Source organism: Physeter macrocephalus, chromosome 11 (genome assembly GCF_002837175.3).
Source record: "Physeter macrocephalus isolate SW-GA chromosome 11, ASM283717v5, whole genome shotgun sequence".
In the NCBI taxonomy this organism is placed as follows: Eukaryota; Metazoa; Chordata; class Mammalia; order Artiodactyla; family Physeteridae; genus Physeter; species Physeter macrocephalus.
In genome coordinates, this window is record NC_041224.1 from 97,268,620 (window position 1) to 97,287,582 (window position 18,963).

The following is an 18,963-nucleotide window of genomic DNA, read 5'->3' on the forward strand; positions in this document are numbered from 1 at the left end:
CCACATGCCGCGGAGCGGCTGGGCCCGTGAGCCATGGCCGCTGAGCCTGCGCGTCCGGAGCCTGTGCTCCCCAACGGGAGAGGCCACAGCAGAGGGAGGCCCGCATACCACAAAAAAAAAAAAAAAAAAAAAAAAAAATATGATTGTGGACAAGTTCATCAAAAGGTCTACAAAATAAATTCAAGGATATCTTTCAGAAAGCAATGGAAAACATCAGAAAATATGAGAGAAAATTGAATCATGGTGGTCCAATAGCCAACCAACAGAAATGCCATCAAAATCAATAAAGAAATAAGAGGGGGAGGAAGTAAAGAAATAGCAGAAGAAAACTTTGCAGCTAAAGAACATATTTTTAACTTTTTTTTTGGCTGTGCTGCATAGCATGTGGGATCTTAAGTTCCCCAACCAGGGATTGAACCCTCGCCCCCTGCATTGGAAGCGTGGAGTCTTAACCACTGGACTGCCAGGGACATCCCTAAAGGATGTATTTTTATACTGAGAAGGTTCACTTGATACTGAGCAATGAATAATGAAAAATAACCCACAAAAAGGTACAACTTTGTGAAATTTCAGAACATCAGGAGGAGATATTTGAAGGTTTCAGAGAGGAAAAAAAAAGATTATCTACTAAAAGAATGAGAATTAGATTGGCATCGTGGTTCTATGAAACTCCATTCTGGAATGACTGATAACATTGTGTACAAAGCAAGTGCTTATCCAGGATATTGAAATCATCTGCCCTCTTGGATAAAGTCAAAGAAGAAAATGAGTCTCAAAAGCACTTAGTTTTTAAGCAGATAAATGGCTACCATTCAGGACACAATCTCTTAGAATTTATAGGTAATCTTATTTATTTATTTGTTTGTTTGTTTATTTATTATTAATTTTTTTTTGGCTGCACCTTGTGGGTTTTGGGATCTTAGTTCCCCAACCAGGGAGTAAACCTGGGCCCCCGACAGTGAAAGCGCTGAGTCCTAACCACTGGACCACCAGGGAATTCCCTAGAGGTAATCTTTTTTAAAGTGATATATAACAACACAGCCAACTAGTAATTTCAGTAATAACTTTCTTGCAGAGTTTAACTGGTCTGTACTGTCCCCTGTAGTCAATTTAACCTGCATGGATTTACCATCCAGGAATATTTTTCATCATGGTATTATTTGAGAAAAAGTATCTGACAAAAATCCAATATTAAAATTGCTCAAAAAAATTGTTCAATGCACAGGATATTTTTAAAGTAAACTTTTAATGAAGTATAGCATACATACAGGGAAGAGCAGAAATCACAAGCATTCAGTATGATGAATTTTCACCAAGTGAAGATTATAACCAGCACCCAAATCAAAAAATTGATTATTTTCAGTACCCAGATACCTCCTTCGTGTTCCCTTTGTCTCTATCTGCTCCCCTCACCAAAGGGTAGTCATTATCCTGACATTTAACACAGTAGATTAGATCAGCACCAAGGATATTTAAACAAAAGCAACCTTCTTTGTATTCAGATAATGACCAGGCTCTCACCCTGATCTGACCTACAAAGGACCATTTCAGGGCACCTTATAGGACCCAGCTGGCTTTTCAAAGACCAATTTCAATGGCAGTGGTAGAAATATTTCACCCAAAATAATGGCACCTGAAGAAAGTAAGATTTGTCAGGTTATAGTATATATTTATATTCTGTGAAATACCGATCTAAAGATTACCAATCATTTTAACTCAATACCTATTGATAGGCCAAGGAACTAGTGTTCTATAAAACATACTTTGGGGGTGAATCTCTGAAAGCATTTTGCAGAAGCTCCATTTCTAACCAAAGCCTTCTATAGTTTCTGCTTCATGTTCCCACTGAGACTGACACTTTTAAAAAAAGGAGTACAGGGGCTTCCCTGGTGGTGCAGTGGTTAAGAATCCGCCTGCCAATGCAGGGGACACGGGTTCGAGCCCTGGTCCGGGAAGATCCCACATGCCGTGGAGCAACAAAGCCCGTGTGCCACAACTACTGAGCCTGCGCTCTAGAGCCCGTGCGCCACAACTACTGAAGCCCGCATGCCTAGAGCCCGCGCTCGGCAACAAAAGAACCACTGCAATGAGAAGCCTGCGCACCACAATGAAGAGTAGCCCCCACTCGCTGCAACTAGAGAAAAGCCTGCGCACAGCAACGAAGACCCAACACAGGCAAAATAAATAAATAAATAAAATTAATTAATTTTTTTAAAAAAAAGAGTACAGAATGCCTTGGACAGTACACTATAGTCTCTCAATCTGCAGAATTTGGCTTCAAGCCGCAGACATAGAGCATCTTGGGAGAGGAAAGTGAAGAAAATGTGGAAGGAAAAATATTTCTCCTACTAACTTTCTTAGGAAAGTGCGGCCTGTTAAAGGTAACAAAAGACTAGAGGTAACTTATATTTGGCTGAGCACCCTAATGGGTTCTAGAAAGGTCAAGACAGGCCTTGAGCTCAGTTTGGCAGTAAAGGCTGGAGAGAGCTATATCACTCTATTACTATAAAAGAATTCTGAGTTACCAGGTTATCTCTACGGCTGGAGGGAGTAGAAAAGATGGGGCTGGGGGAGAGGGGACGACAATCTATAACAAGATGGCCAGAGGCTGAGATGGCCATTGTCGGAGGCACAGCCACTGTGAAATCCCTGATATTGGGAGGGTCCAACAAAATGATTTATTGATATATACTCAGTTGACCCTTGAACAACATGGGTTTGAACTGTGTGGGTCCATCCACGCGTGGATTTTTTTCAATAGTTAATACTTCAGTACTACAGGATCCATCATTGGTTGAATCTGCAGATGTGGAACCACGTACCCTGAGGGCAGACTATAAGTTATTCTCGGATTTGACTGTGCAGAGGGCCACCACCTCTAACCCTTGCATTGTTCAAGGGTCAACTGTAACATGCTAATTGTTTACTATGTAGTACAATGGGGTAATTTCTTCTTGCACTCAAGGTGGCTTGGGGATTTTCCCATATTTTAATCCACACCATGATGGAGATCAAAGAACAGATTTCAGACCAAGTGCTTTGTAAAGCTGAATACAAAAGAATCAGCTAGACTCAGGTAACCATGAAATCAAAAATTACCCTATCACTTCCTACCACCTCTTCCCCTACCAAGAATTTGTAGAAACCAGAACAGAAAGCAGTGCCTAGTGCATCATAGGTATTCAATAAATACCTATCAAATGAGTGAGTTAGTTCACTAGCTTTCCATAGAGTGTGAAATTATGTTTTAGGGGCAGAGCAAATCTTGCCTAGAGCTTAAGGAGCAGGTAACACTAACTGACACATGGAAAGTTTTCACCTTTTCTGAGGACAAACAGCTCCTTTTACAAAAGATTTTCCATTGTTTTCCAGCAAACAATGAAAGTGATTAAAGCACACATTTACAAATCACCCACCTTCTAGAAAGAAGAAAAGGACTCAAAACTAATATGAATTCTATATCTTCACTTAGTGGTTAAATCTGAATTTATGAGGAAGACGTAATCCCAAACTCAAGTAAATTATTCAAGTATTTGGGCTGAAGGAAAAATAGAAATTTCTAGTCTGGTTAATTTTTCTAATACAAATTTATATAGTCTCCTCAACAAATGGTGCTGGAACAGCTAGATATCCACAGGTCAAAAAATAAAGTTTGACTCTTACATTTCTATCTATCGTTACACACACACACATTTTGTTTTGTTTTTTGTTTTGGCTGCACCGCGTGGCATGTAGGATCTTAGTTCCCTGACCAGGGATAGAACCCGCGCCCCCTGCAGTGGGTTAAGTGCATAGTCTTAACCACTGGACCACCAGGGAAGTCCCTTCTTTTTTTTTCATTTTGTATAAATATACCAAAAAGTACATATATATATTGTGTGTGTACACATATACATACAAAAAACTCAAAATGACAAACATCCAGTTAAAAAATAGGCAAAGGACTTGAATAGGCATTTCTCCAAAGAAGACATACAAATGGTCAATCAGCACATAGAAAAGATGCTCAACATCATTAGCCACTAAGGAACTGCAAATCAAAACCACAGTGATCTACTACTCACATCCACTAGAATAGCTAAAATCAAAAGAGAGATAATAAGTGCTGATGAGGATGTGGAGAAATTTGAACCCTCATTACATTGCTGGTGGGAATGTAAAACAGTACAGAGCTGTGCAAAAGAGTTTGGTGGGTCTTCAATAAATTAAGCATAAAATTATCATGTGACCCACAATTCTACTCCTAGGTATATGTCCAAGAGAATTAAAACATGAGTCTACACAAAAATGTTCATAGTAGCCAAAAGGTGTTAACAACTCAAATCTCCACCATCTGATGAAAAGATGAACAAAATGTGGTCTATGCATACAATGGAATATTATTTAGCCATAAAAAGGAAAGAAGTACTGATACACACTATACATGGAAGAATCTTGAACATGTTAGGGGACTTCCCTGGTGGCACAGTGGTTAAGAATCCGCCTGCCAATGCAGGGGACACGGGTTCAAGCCCTGGTCCGGGAAGATCCCATAAGCCGTGGAGCAACCAAGCCCGTGTGCCACAACTACTGAGCCTGTGCTCTAGAGCTCGCAACCACAACTACTGAAGCCGCGTACCTAGAGCCCGTGCTCCGCAACAAAAGAAGCCACTGCAATGAGAAGCCCACGCACTGCAACAAAGAATAGCCCCTGCTCACTGCAACTAGAGAAAGCCTGCCTGCAGCAACGAAGACCCAAGGCAGCCAAAAGTAAAATAAATAAATTAAAAAAAAAAAAAGAAAACATCATGTTAAATGAAAGAGTCAGTCACAAAAGGCCACATACTGCATGATTCCATTTATATGAAATGTGCATAGAGAGAGGAATGGGAAGTGACTGCTCAATGGGTATGAGGTTTCCATCTGAGCTGATGAAACTGTTCTGCAACTAGACTGTGGTAATATATAAACATATTATACAGTGTTGTGAATGTACTTAATGCCACTAAAAGGTACACTTTGAAATGGTAAATATTATGTTATGTGTATTCTGCCTCAATTAAAAAAAGACAAAGAGGGGACTTCTCTGGCGGTCCAGTGGTTAAGACTCTGTGCTTCCACTGCAGGGGGCTCAGGTTCGATCACTGGCCGGGGAACTAAGATCCTGCATGCTGAGCAGTGAGGTAAAAAAAAAGAAAAAGAAAAAGTACTTAGTGTGGTCTTTGCACATGATAGGTATTCCGTAGTCATTGACTTTAATTACTGGGCAGAATGGTTTTGGTCAATTCCAGCTTTCAGTGAGGCCAGATTTTGCCCTAAACAAACATGGCCCTATGGATTTATCAGCATTTTCTAGCTCTTCTGCCTGAGGATTATGCACAAAGGCTTAGCAACTATATTCCTCCCCCTGTTATGCTACACCCCACACCTATGCTACAAGGCTTCTAAAGAAGTCCTCCATTGTTTCTTGACAGCCGCCAGAAAGGCAAACAGCTTCATTCTATATCAGTCAATCAAAGCTGAGGAACAATAGTAACAAAATGCTGCTACTGAGTTAGGTTGGGAGGTGGTGGTAAGGAGATATTTCATTTGACTATAAGACAATTACAAATATGAAATGATACAGCATTACATTACTCTGAAGTCATATACTTACTCAAGACCAGTTTCTCAACTGTGGCACTACTGACATTTAGGGGGGATTGTCCTGTGCATTTTAGGATGTTCAGCAACATTCCTGGCCTCTACCCACTAGACATCAGTAGCATTCCCCAGCTGTGACAATCAAAAATGTCTCCAGATATTTGGCCACCCAAGGGAAAATAGCCCTCAGTTGAGAACCACTGCTCTAGACGAAAATACTGAACATCTTATCTAACATTAATACATATAAACTGATGTACCCTAGGAATATGGGTTGGGTTGGGAAATGAGAGGGGAAAGGACAAAACAACGTACACCATCTTGGATTGCTATGGGTCAGCCTCCTGAAAGCTAACATGTTTGGAAAAGAGCTGTGGGAAAACTCAAGCAGAGAGAGCCGAAATTCCCAAAGGTACATTCATAGGACCAGAGCAGTGGCCACCCAAACTAAGGGGAGCTGGAGTAAAGCAGCAAGCACCTAGTGACAAATGTAAATTCATTGTTCTGCTTAGTATGTAAGTCCCTTGTGGATCAATGATACTCAAAGATGAGTGAAGAAATGGTCCCTGTTCTCTGCATGCCAGATGCCTATTGTGTCTGCTCTCTGGATAAAGGCAGCTATTCAGACGTTGTCAGAAAATAAAGAAAGGAACTGCCTACCTGAGAGTCCCATTCTCTCCTTTGTCCAGGCTGGTGAACCGGCTGTAGAGGCGGGTGATCTGACTGTGGGAAACTAAAGAACACAAAATTAGTCCCAGTTGGAGAAGTTGCCCTCCACTCGAATTGAACCTGAATGTGGCCCTTCAGAAGCCAGCCGCTCCCCGGGCCAACATTAAACGCTTCCAAGTCAGTAAAGTGGGCCGAAATCTCAACTCCAACTCACCTCTAGAGTGTCAAAGCAGAAAGAATGAAAGGAGTTAGAAAATAAACTAAATCAAGAGTAAACAAAATTGACTCTCAGGAATGAAGTCTAGGCTTAATTAAGACTGTGTTAAATGTCAGGTAGTTAAGATTTAACAAAACAAGGCCAAATTTAGTTTAAAAGGAAACTGTGAAACTTTCACCTTTCAGTACCCTGACTTAGAGGCTATGAAAATGCCCGCTTTGATTAAAAACACATCTCTATTAATCAGTTTGATGTTTCAGGCTGGCACAGCTGGGTAGGTAACTTGTGTTGAATTAAAGATCGGGGCTTGTGAAACAGATTGTATTTTAAAAATCTGATTTACTCCTACCCCAAGCATCAGTGGCTTTTTCTTTTCCCTCAGGACTGATCTTCGGGTAAAAGATCACCACAGCCTTGGGTCAGCCTCTTCTCTGTGATGGCATGACCTCCACTGAGTTCCCAGTAAAGGAATGGGCTCCAAGAAAGGAAATTAGGTAATTTGTAAAACGGTCATGTTATCATCAGATGACATCTACAAGGAAGCTGTTTTGCTCCTCATTTTGGACTAACTCAGGCACAAGCTGACAGTTATGAGGTAATAACTACAGGTAGACAGTGAAACTTTGGAAATGCAAAAAGGAATTTCTGGGAAATAGTTTAGTCTCGTGGCAGATTGGAGGTAGGAGGAAAAAAAGAAGTTATCAAAGGAGAAAAGACAACAGCCAAAAAGGGTGTGGCAAGTGTGGACTTTGTCCTAGGCTGTACCTTTACGGGTAAAGGGGTGGCTGAGGGAGTCCTGATAGTTGTCTTCCTCCCCCAGCTCAAGAAACAAAAATCCACCTGCAGTTTTAGGAACAATGGGATAAAATAAACAGGGGCACGGGCAGGAGAAACAGGAAGTGAGTGGCCCAGAGCTAGGAGGAGAGGACACACTGGGCAAAGCTGTGAATTCTTCAGCGTCAGGTTTCAGCGCAGGCTGGGCTCCATTCTGTATGACTGGCTCTCTAAGGAGAGCAGAGAACAGAGGAGAAGGCAGAACCGTTCCCAGCCAGGGCAGAGCCAGCAGGGGTCCAGACACTGAAGCAGTCGTGGACCTTTCTACTAGTCAGGCAGGTGTCAGTAACTTGGTGTACACTCTTGTGAGAGTCAGGTTGACAGGTTCTGATTCCAATCACGGCACCACAGCTTACCAGTGAGGGGTGAGTGAGTGGGGTTGTGGAGTGAACTAACAGAATCCAGGAGAGGACAGTGCTTGGCAAAGGTCTGGCACTTGGTAAGCACTCCAGGTTAGCTAATATCATCATTATCCTTACATTGTGAGCCTGCAGGTACAGTTTTACTGCTGTACTAATTAATCTCCAGCTTTCTCCTGATTCTGCCAGTCACAACCATTTTCTTCAGGAACCTGACTAGGCTTTGGCCTCAGGCCTCAAAGGCTGCTCTAGAACTAAAGTTCCCTTTAGTTTTCACAAAATAAGTCAGTTAAAGGATGACTAACTTTCCCAAAAGATTTTTTGAAAAAACAAAATTCGTTCACAATCTCAACATCACTGCTTTCATTTCTTCATATATCATCTAATATGTCACTGTGTACTTTACATAAACATAATAGCTTATTTTTCATTTATTAAGTCATAATTTTTCTATATTGGAGTCCTTTTAATAACTGCATAATATTTAGTCCACTGACAGGCTCAGCGGCCATGGCTCACGGGCCCAGCCGCTCCGCGGCATGTGGGATCTTCCCAGACCGGGGCACGAACCCGTGTCCCCTGCATTGGCAGGCGGATTCTCAACCACCGCGCCACCAGGGAAGCCCTGCAGTTCTTTTTATACTAGTTTTTTTTTTTTTTTTTTTTTGAGAAAACAATCTATCCACATGGTAAAAATGGTACAAAAGTGATCATAATGAAAAGTCACCCTAACAACCGCATTCCTCAGTCTCCGTTGCCAGAGTCAAATACTATTGCCAGTTTACTGTGAATCCTTCTAGAAATTCCATACGTATGTATATATAAGTATGTACAGCAAGTTATAAAATTTTTAAGTTGGAAGAAATGTTGTCACCTTGTCCAACTTCTTCAACTAACAAGTAAGCCATCAGACATCTTTCTAATCTAGAACACCATCCAAAAGAAAGGGACACTGAAACCTTATAGTACGATTTTAAAAATTCCCTTAGCGAGTAATGGTATGACATTACATCCCATATTTCAGAAAAAGAGATCAGTTTAGGGCTGCTTGAGTTCATAATCTACCAGTATGTTAAAAATAAATGTGTAAATAAGTATTCAAACAACCATAAAACTGCTATCTTCCAGGACAAACTGGGCTATGTGGAAATCAGTGGAGAAATGTACAACCAAATGCCAACTTTTAACACAGCTCAATATGGTTACATCTCAATCTACATCCTAAATTTCACAACTAATGTTATAATGATATTGTTACAAAGAACTCTGTTAGAACAGACGAAGGAGGAGGAAAAAGAGAAGGGGAAGCAGCAGCAAGTAAGCAGGCTTTAATTCAGGTGCTAAACTCACTATGACCAAGAATATAAAGCAAACTTCAAGGTGTATACCTCAGAGTAACTTCAAGGAGCAAAAAGGTATTGGAACTGCCACAAATGAAGGCAGGACAAGTTTCCAGTAAACTATTCTCACCAGAAGGCACTAGGTTAGCAAGACAAGTGCCCAAAATCTGCATCATTCTTGGTAACCCAAAGGAAGTCTTAGGAGTTGACAATTACTTTCAGAAAAGGCTGTGAATGTGGGCATTCACATTCATTCATCTTGAATGAAGCTATATTTTTCTCCACTGATGGGCAAATAATTAGTTTCTATTGTTGAAAGGTTACTTAAAAGACACTGCTAATCTTCCTGACTAGAAGCCTTCCTGACTATCATTACTGTGCTCGGAGAAAGAAGGCATGTCAGAGAAATGCCAAGCACTAAGGAGGAAAAGCAAAGTGAAGAGTAAAAATGAAAAGGGAATAAGAAAAAAAGTCATTTTGCCCTTGCCTTTATCCTAAATCTTAACACAGAAGAACAGATTAATAACCTAGGTAAAGCATATACGTGCAACCGAAGGTAACTCTCAAACGATTGAGAGGTTGAAGCCTGCACCCCTAACCATTCCTCCTGAACACTCCACACCCCAATATTTTGCATTTCCCCTGGGAAGAGGACTTCAAGAGCTGGCCTACTCTCTCAGGAAACCTATAGATTAAGAGACTTAAAATTGAGATTAAAAACAAAAACTTTCTTATAACTGGGGAAGTTTGAATATGGACTGAATGATAGATAATATTTATAGAATTATTGTCATCTTTCTTAGGTGTGATAATAGTATTCTAGTTATGTAGGGAAAAAAATCCCTATTCTCAGGAGATACATGCAGAAGGCTTAAGGGGTGAAGAGTTCTAATATCTTCAACTTTAAAATGGTTCATCAAAAATATATATATAGGGCTTCCCTGCTGGCGCAGTGGCTAAGAACCGGCCTGCCAACGCAGGGGACACAGGTTCAAGCCCTGGTCCGGGAAGATCTCACATGCTGTGGGGCAACTAAGCCCGTGCGCCACAACTACTGAGCCTGCACTCTAGAGCCCACAAGCCACATCTACTGAGCCTACGTGCCACAACTACTGAAGCCCAAGCGCCTAGAGCCCGTGCTCCGCAACAAGAGAAGCCACCGCAATGAGAAGCCCATGCACCGCAACGAAGAGCAGCCCCCGCTTGCTGCAACTAGAGAAAGCATGCCCACAGCAAAGAAGACCAACGCAGCCAAAAATAAAAAAACAGGAGCTGGAAGATAGCAGCAGGGTCTTCTGTAGTGACAGAACCTTCAGGCACTACGGCAAGGCAGATGAGGGCCATGAAGGGGTCCTGCATTTTGAGGCAGGAGCAGCCTGAAGTTGAACTTCCACTTACATTCTAGCCCAGGAAATTATTCTCAAGCAATTGCCTTTGCCTGTCTTGTGCTCTTTGTTGCAACTACAGAGAAACCCACACTAGTTCTATCATCACTATACCCTTTCAAACAAACAAAACCTCACTGGCCTGTGAAACTTACTTCCCAAACCTGTTCAATACCTTTGCCATGTCACATGACACACACCAGAAGGTAGAGGCTAAAAATATATCAATCGGCATTTATTACTACTCAGTTGGCATGAGTTGTTTCTCACAGATTATGTGGCTATTTTTTTTTTAAGGTTTTAAGTAATTCACAGCCAGGTTATTGCCACACAGTTAAGTGAACTAAAGGTGACGAATACAGAAACTCCCAAGACACTTATGACCTTTCCCCTAATGACAACTTTTATTGAAATTTTAATTTATGGAAATGCTGATGAGTGAAAGAAGGTGAGAGAACTAAGACAATATAGCAAATGTTTTATGCCAACACAAAGTGTTTTTAGACAGTGTTTTTTAAACTGTTAGAAACAACAGGATTTCTATTCCTTTCAAAGTTTTATTTCCTTAGAATTGGGAAAACATGATTCCTAATCCAATATCCCCTGAAAATAGGAAAAGTGTAAAATGCTGTCACCTCTCCAGTTATATAGCTCTAGACAGTTTTTATAACTAGCATATGCCAATTGCATTTTCCCAATAAGATGATTGTTATCTATGGTTCAAAAGGTAATAGCTAACACCTGGTGCTCATTACATACCCAGACACTATTCTAAGCAGTTTACATTTTTCTCATTTTATTCTCACTAGGAATCCTATAAAGTAGGTACTATTATTATTCCCATTTACAGATGACAAAGTTGAGGCTTACAAGGAATTCTTACTTAGAATTACTTTTCCAAACACTTAGAGATTAAATTTCAAATACCAGATAACCTAGTCATACATGAATTCTAATCAGTTTAGACTTATGAATGCAAAGCTTTCATACTGAATATAAAGTCAGTTTTACTCAATTAATGCTACATTTTCTTACTGGCAAAGCGAGTAGAGAAATGTCTTATACTTGTTCTTAACTTGAAGTGTTTCTGATTGATAGTTCCCCAAACTCTTAACAGAATAAGAAGCAGAGGAAAATGGGACTAATTCCACCTCTCTACCCCACCCTCAGGTATCCGTTGTTTTTATCCTTCTAAACCTTTTGCATCATGCTAAGATTAATGCTTTAAAAATCAACTCTGCTGATCGGTACTAACTGGATAAACTGATGGCTCCACTCCCAGAGCAGAAGAATGACAGGTAGCATGCTGGGGGAGAAAGCACCTGGAAGCCACCCAAAATGCCCTAGGTTAATTTATCCAAATCTAATCAATTCATGCATGTATCAAGGCCCAATTCCTGTCCTCCTCAAGGCCAGCTCACAAGGACTCTTCCCTGAGTTCTGAAAGAGGTGCCACACAATTTCAGGTACCGTATGTCCTGATGCTAATCCTAACTCCTGTGGGCTTATCTCCATGACAGGTTTGTGAGCATCTTTTGTCACCATCTGCTTTGAGTACCCCGTATCATACTGAATATAGACATTGCAAAAATTCAATAAGTACTTGTTTCATTAGGCTTTCTGGCTCAATACATACATTTGTACTGGTTGTGGGCTGAGACTTTCCCTCAGGCTTGATTCACTTTTCGGCAACTAGGAAAATAGCTCTGCAGGAGTACTCAGTTCTCACAAGGTCACACAGTAAAATATAATGCAGAGTCCTAAGGCAATCGAGGCCACTTTCATTTGGTCAAATGTAATAAAACCAGAATTAGATTATTGCTCCCTTCGTCTTGAGGTAAAAATAGCTTTTTCCCACCCTCACTCTGGTTTACACTCCCTCATTATGTGACTTTTTATTTTAAGCATGAATGCTTTAACTCTGGTGTCACCTTAGACCTACAGTAGTTCTTATGTTCTCACAAGTGTGGCCAGAGGTCATAACCACAAAATGTAATAAAATGCTTGCTGAATCCAAACTGCCTACGTTTCTACTCTTGGAGTCAGGGTAAGTCATAAAATGACCATAAGGTCAAGTGGCCAAATAAGTACTGCACATTATAAACAGCTAACTACTTTCTGTCATTCATTCAAAATCATCAAAAGGACTACATTGGTAAGCGGTGAGGTCCTTAAAGTCTTTATGGAGAGGCTTAATGACAGTAAGTTAGGAGATGCTGAAAGCAGTAAACCAATCTGACAAGGGATGAGGCTAGATAATACCCCTTCCAACTTGAAGATTCTAGAAAGTTGAACTTGTCAGAAAGCATGGGACAGCATTTAATTTATCTCAGGCCACCATTGCCTGAATAATTCTGAGGTTCCCCCAGCACTCAATATTATCTGCGAATGGACCACTGAGTTATTTACTGGCCATCTCATTATCAAAGACATGTATCATGAAGACTCAGAGCCCGGATGTTTACATAACTAATGTAAAATACAAGAGTTATAATTAATTACTGAGAAGAGAAAATAATGTATGCATTATCAAGGGCTACACAAACGTATGATGGTGTTTTACCAGGCTTCTGAATTCCCAAAACTCTGTTGCCCCTTTCAAGTTAATGAGGAAGAGACTGGACTGTAAAAAATCAGTTCCTAGTACAAATTCACACTGAGGTTTCTGGAGCACATCCAATTACCACGGCGACTAAATGAAGTACACCAGCATAGTAGAAATCAATAGATCTGACATTAGGACAGCAAACATCCTCACTGTAAATAAAAAACTGGTAGTCACAGTATCCGTGCTCTCTCTCCACAAGCTCAGAATGAAAGAAGTCTCATACTCAGACCCCTGATTCTTTAAGGTGTCCCGTCCCGTCTTCCAAAGCCTTACTATACTGATCTCACTTTCTGGATTTATTTTTCCGGTTGTGGCAAGAACTTGTTTGATTTCCCACAGCTGTCAGTGGTTTTAAGTCCTTGCCCAGAAACGTCACAGGAACGGACAGAATGTTTTCTACAGAATCCATCCACAGTTCCTGAATTTGAGGTTGGTGCGAGGAAAGATTAAGGAAAAGAGTTCGGAGGCTTTCAAGAGCAGGGGGAAGAGAAAAGAGCGGGATCAGTGATCTACGGGTGATCGTGACTCCCGCCTTTGGTGGGAAGGACAGCCCCACAAGAGGCACTGCCCTGCTCCAGGTAGCTGTAGCTTAAGAACAGGTCCTCCATCATCCCCGAAGCTCCAGCGCTGAAGGCTGCCCAGGACCCCCCCAACCTCCCGGCACCTCATCTCCAGACCTCAGCGACAGTCGCCCTTGGTCCTGAGGCCAGCCGGAGGCGCTCGGCCGCGTTCCCACCCCCTACCCGAACTCACAGCCAGTTTCCTTCTTGATCTCCTCGAGCTCTTCGTCCCGCAGTAACGTGGAGGCCCGGGACCCCATCACCGAGCCGGGAGCTCCTCCAGGAGCAGCGGCGCCAGAAGCGACAGCGGCGGCGGTAGGGAGGGAAGAAGGGGAGGAAGAGCCAGGGGTCAAGAAGGGAGAGGGCAGTGGTTCTACTGTGGACAGGGAAGGGAACCCAGGGGTGGCGCGCGGGGGAGGGCGGCCCGGAGGCCCAGCCAATTGGGAGTGAGGCTGAGCTCAGCGCCGGAGCCGACGTCGACGTTCCTAGCTCCAGCCCCCGAATGAATCAGCCCAGCGCCGGGCTGGGTCTAGCTAAAGACGGACCACGCCCCCGGAAACATGATGCCACCGGCCTTAAAGGGGCAATTCTGGCCCCAGCGCCCGCAATTAAAAGGGCAACGCCATTGACCCACTGTTTTACAACACAATAACGTGTGGCAGGCGGTGTAGCCAACCTGTTTCTCACAGAAGTCTAACACTAGAAATCCCACCCTACGGTTGGCATGGACTGCGGAGAGAAACAATAAAAACAGACAAAACGTCGCTTGGGTGAACGCTAGGGTGTGTCTCCTGGGAACTGCATGCTGGGAGTTGCACCTCCTGATTTTTCCTGGGGTCCCTCTCTCCTCCAGGCCGCAAGGGGCGCTCGGGAGCCAGCCTTGGGGCCGCGCGCCGATTGGGCTCCTCGGGAAACAGACGGGACCTCTGGTTCAGGCCGGTTGGCGTCCGACTTGTAGTGTGGGTTTCCAACGCTGCGTACTTTAGTTTGTTTTCGGGACTGTCCTTTGATAACCGCCCCCGCTGGCTTGGAACTCCTCGAGAGTTCTTCCTTAACAGCAGTCCCTCTTTTTTCACTTAAAGACTGAAGCTCGAGGAACTCACCATTTGGCTGAAATAGAGACAAGATTTCCCAAACTTTCGTCGGAGGAAAAAGAAAAACAACCCTAACGGCGGAGGAGAGAATTTCTAGCGTATGGCCCGCCGTTCATTTGAAGTTTCTTATTTTGCCTTAAAAACGAAGAAATTTGCATTTTGTTCCTGTGGCATATTTTTGTTTGTTTTCTTGAAAACATTTAAAGCCACCCGTTAAATTAGTACACCCTTTCAGGTGAACCAGTGCTTTTCCTGTGGCTTCAGTGCCTTTACACCCCTTACCCACCCCTCGAGTGTTGCTTTGTACAGAACTGGTTTGAGTTACGGAAGAACCAAATTCTGACCGCTATCACTTAGTACTTAAGCACTAGAACACTGTATTAGCGAGCTGGTCAAGTCAATTTAGGTTAGTAGGTTTAAGCTTTACCTAAGGCTTTGACGGCTTAGCAGGAGACTGAGGTTCTAGTCTTACTGAATTGTTTTCACGATAGACTTCCTCTTGTCTGACCTAATGATGTCTGCCTGAATAAGCAGTGTGACATGTTGGATATGCCCATCTAGGCCACAGGACCTTCTTTTTATTCTGAGAGCGTAGGTTCGGTAGAAAAACCTGTGATGTCACCGACGTGAATGTCCATTTTCTGAGTTTGTCTTAAAGCTCATCTCTAGGTCCTGACCTTACTCGCTCCTTCCTAATCTTGAATCTTAACCTTTTGCAGCCATCCTCAGTCGAGGCTTTCTTTGCTTTGTGTTAATGTTTTTCTGATTTACTTTAACATTTCTTAAATTTCTTTATTATCCAGGCATTTCACAAGCTTATTTCTTATGTATCTTTTAAAAATATAAATTAATTTTAACCTCTATTAAGGGCTGGTTTTTCCAGTTTTATGTTCTGTTTTATTTCTGTAAAAATTCCCCTTTTACCAGTTGGATTGACTTGAACAAAGAAGAATGATTTTTCCAGGCACTGGTGACTTGTTTTATGTTCTCTCTGGATGCATAACACTTTGTCTTGCACTAGACTGCACACATCCTCCACTAAGGACCTGGTTTTAGTTCCGGTTCCATTACCTTCTAGCTGTGTAACTTTGGGCAGGTGTCTTAAATCTTTAAGCCTCAGTTTCTACATCTGTAAATTAGGTAGTTGTTGTAGGCAACAAATAATAGTTGTGAAGGCACTTGCTAGACCTTAAAATATTAAAGTGTAAGTTATTTATCTGGTTAAAAATGCTATGTAACTTCTCACCTCTTCCTAGTCAAATTGGGCCTTAGTTAATTGGTCAGTGTTTTATAGTTAAACTAAATTGCAGAATTCACTGGTTGCCTATTCCAAGTGGGACAAAGGCAAGCCACTTTTAAATTTAACCACTGTGGAGGAACACTTAGCTGAGGTTCTAAATACAAAGACATCCGAATAACAGGATTGTTCTAAAAGATACTTTTTAAAAAAGGATTCATCTTTTAATTTACAGTATTATACTAAGGATTATAAGTGTCTATATGAATGATAGCTATTTCTGCAAGATAAAGTTTTTTCTTTGTACATTTCTGCATTGTTATCCTTTTTATGAGCACACGTCATTTTTACAAAAACAGTTGAATTTTACAAAACCAGTGTGTGGCATGTGTCAGTTAATGTGTCAGGCTGCACATGACTGGTGACATTACAGCAGCCCAGTCCCTGAGCTGTAGCCAGGGTGGGGTGGAATGGCCCTCACAGTGACATGGCAGCTGGATTGGTAATGCATAAATTGTGATAGTTCTAAGTCACTTATTCCTTGGTTGGTTACAGTGTGAAACTCTGGAAATGTGATTAATCTAGAAGAGGCTTCATCTAGAAGAGGTTAGATCCCAGACGTTTCTGGGTAAACAGTTCATTGCAATGTGTTGGCAGGTGTTTGCCAATATCAACTTTTTTCATTTGTTCTTTTAGTGATTTTGGTTGCTGTTAAAATGATGTATGCATGTGCTGTTAAAAAGCCTCTAAATGTTCTTCTTATTCCATTTAGCTAAGGAAGGAAAAGTGATATTAGGCCATTTTATAGACAGAGGTGTCAAACCCACCTTGCCTGAAGTCTTATACTTTTCAGTTTCCCATGTATAAATTAGAGTTGGTGCTTGCAATGATATTTTTCTCATTATCATTCTAAAAAGATGAACGGAATTGAATTACTCTAATATTTTAATTTTTCTTATCCCAGGTATGGGGAAAGGAAAAATAACCCCATTTTCCCCAAAATATTTTAAAAATCATAGATCTCTTTTATTTTCAAAGGTTGGATACTTAAAGAAGATTATTTGAAGACTCATTTTGGAATCAAATAGCATGGATCCCAGCAGTGACTACCATTTCCTCAACCAGATTTTGTGGAGAAGAGTGAAACTCACATTGGTTTGTGGCATCTTCGAGGGAGTGCTCCAGCATGTGGACCCTAACAAGATTGTTGTCCTGAAGAAAGGTCTCATTTTATTTCTCATAATCTCCTGCCTTTTAGGAGACTAATAACTCAGTTTGGGTGATGGTTCTGCACTCCCTTAGCAACTGGGAGAGTGGCATTATTCCTATTTTAGGGAAAAGGTAGGAGGAGGATTAGAATGCTGTTTTCCCTAACAGAGCAACATGGCTGCATATGTTGGATTGTCCCCACTTCTATACTTTTATTGACATGATAGTGGAAATTTTCAATATATAGAGTTTTTTTTAACTGGGTACTTCTTTTAATTTCTCTCCATATGCACCTTGAAATTAAAAATAACCACTGTATTAGATAGAATTGCTTTTGGCTAAAACAGACAAATTCACAAAGACAGTAAGGGGTTAATTTTTCTCATGCAAAAAGAAGCCCAGAGGTAGACTACTGAGGAATAGTGCAGTGGCTGAAAGATGCCAGGAGGGATCAGGTGTCTTGTGCTCCTGCTCTGCCACCTCAGCGACCATGTGTTATCCTCCTGGTCACAAGGAAGCCTTTACACCTCCCAGTTTCAATTCCAATTCATTTTTAAAGGATAAAATTCAGGAACAGCCATATGGAAGAGATTTATAGGGCAAGGTATGTGGGAAGGGGCTCAGAGTTTCTACCCTCTCTAGGCATGCCACCTTCTTAGCCTCTTCCATGTGCTCACCTTGAAGCCCCAATATATAGTTTTTATTCAGCTAGAATATTGACTTGTTAAGAGTAGTTGATTTCCTGACACAATAAATTTCAGGTTCACAGTTGAAACGTGTAAATGACATTTGAGAGATTAGTGTTATTGTTAAGCCACATTATGAGTTAAAATAGACTTTTGTAGGCTAGGATGGGACTATACCAGGCTTTTGCAGTATTAATTCATTTGGTAATCATTTACTGAGTTTTATATCCCAGGCACTGTGCTGGGCACCAGGGATATGGATAAGAATAACATGGTTTCTGTCCTCAAAAAACTGTCTAGTAAGGAGACAGGTAAACAAGTAGAAAGATGTAATGCAGTGTGATACCCTCTGTGACAGAGGGATGCACAAGATGCTATGGAAACACAAAATTTCAGCTAATTTAGATCTGAGAATGGTAGGGTTCGGACAGTGGGGAAGGCTTCCCAAAGGAGGAATTGATGGTGGAACTGTTACACCTGCTTACTAATTTATGTACCATTTGGACAAAGCAGGGAGTGACATCACTATGACAGCAGCATGAAGGAAGGTTTGAAGTAGCAATAAACTAGAGACAAGGAGAATAGACAGGGAACTATTCAGACAATCAAGGGACCCAATAAAGAGGAAATGATGGGAGTCAGAGCTAAGGTTTGGCAAGGAATGGAGAAGAGAAGACAGATTCTAGAAATGCTTAGGAGTGAGGATAAGTAACCTAGTAATCAATTAGATCAAGGGTCCCCAATCCCCAGACCACAGACCGGTACTGGTCCATGGCCTGTTAGGAACCGGGCTGCACAGCAGGAGGTGAATGGCAGGGGAGCGAGCAAAGCTTCATCTGTATTTACAGCCGTTCCCCATCACTTGCACTGCCTGAGCTCCACCTCCTGTCAGCATTATGGTGAGTTGTGTAATTATTTCATTATATATTACAATGTAATAATAATAGAAATAAAGTGCTCAATAAATGTAATGTGCTTGAATCATCCCGAAACCACCCCCCCACCCCAGTCCATGGAAAAATTGTCTTCCACGAAACCGGTCCCTGGTGCCAAAAAGGTTGGGGACTGCTGAATTAGATAGTCAAAGAGCCTCCTACATTTATAACTCAGATTATGTGTATAGTACTGTTATTAATTGATAGA

The 18,963-nt window shown here is 41.6% G+C and overlaps 2 protein-coding genes across 9 annotated transcripts in view; one reads left to right on the forward strand and one right to left on the reverse strand.

Moving 5' to 3' along the window:
- CHP1 (calcineurin like EF-hand protein 1) overlaps nucleotides 1-14,139 on the reverse strand; it is a 39,936-nt gene extending 25,797 nt beyond the window's left edge. The window contains exons 1-2 of the mRNA XM_007111702.2: nucleotides 13,788-14,139; nucleotides 6,283-6,355 (exon numbers count right to left, since the gene is read on the reverse strand). Coding sequence (XP_007111764.1) covers nucleotides 6,283-6,355; nucleotides 13,788-13,854 — 140 coding nt within the window. The 5' untranslated portion in view covers nucleotides 13,855-14,139. The remainder of the gene's footprint in view (nucleotides 1-6,282; nucleotides 6,356-13,787) is intronic.
- Nucleotides 11,471-18,963, forward strand: part of EXD1 (exonuclease 3'-5' domain containing 1) — a 47,933-nt gene continuing 40,440 nt past the window's right edge. For 3 of the 8 annotated variants that reach the window (XM_028495460.2, XM_028495463.2, XM_028495466.2), the window contains exons 1-2: nucleotides 14,718-14,786; nucleotides 16,964-17,147. In XM_028495460.2, coding sequence (XP_028351261.1) covers nucleotides 17,015-17,147 — 133 coding nt within the window. In that variant the 5' untranslated portion in view covers nucleotides 14,718-14,786; nucleotides 16,964-17,014. Of the gene's footprint in view, nucleotides 13,464-14,502; nucleotides 14,554-14,717; nucleotides 14,924-15,056; nucleotides 15,095-16,963; nucleotides 17,148-18,676; nucleotides 18,720-18,963 lie in introns of those variants that run through there. The other 5 variants (XM_028495462.2, XM_007111701.4, XM_007111700.3 and 2 more) reach the window with 5 other exon arrangements.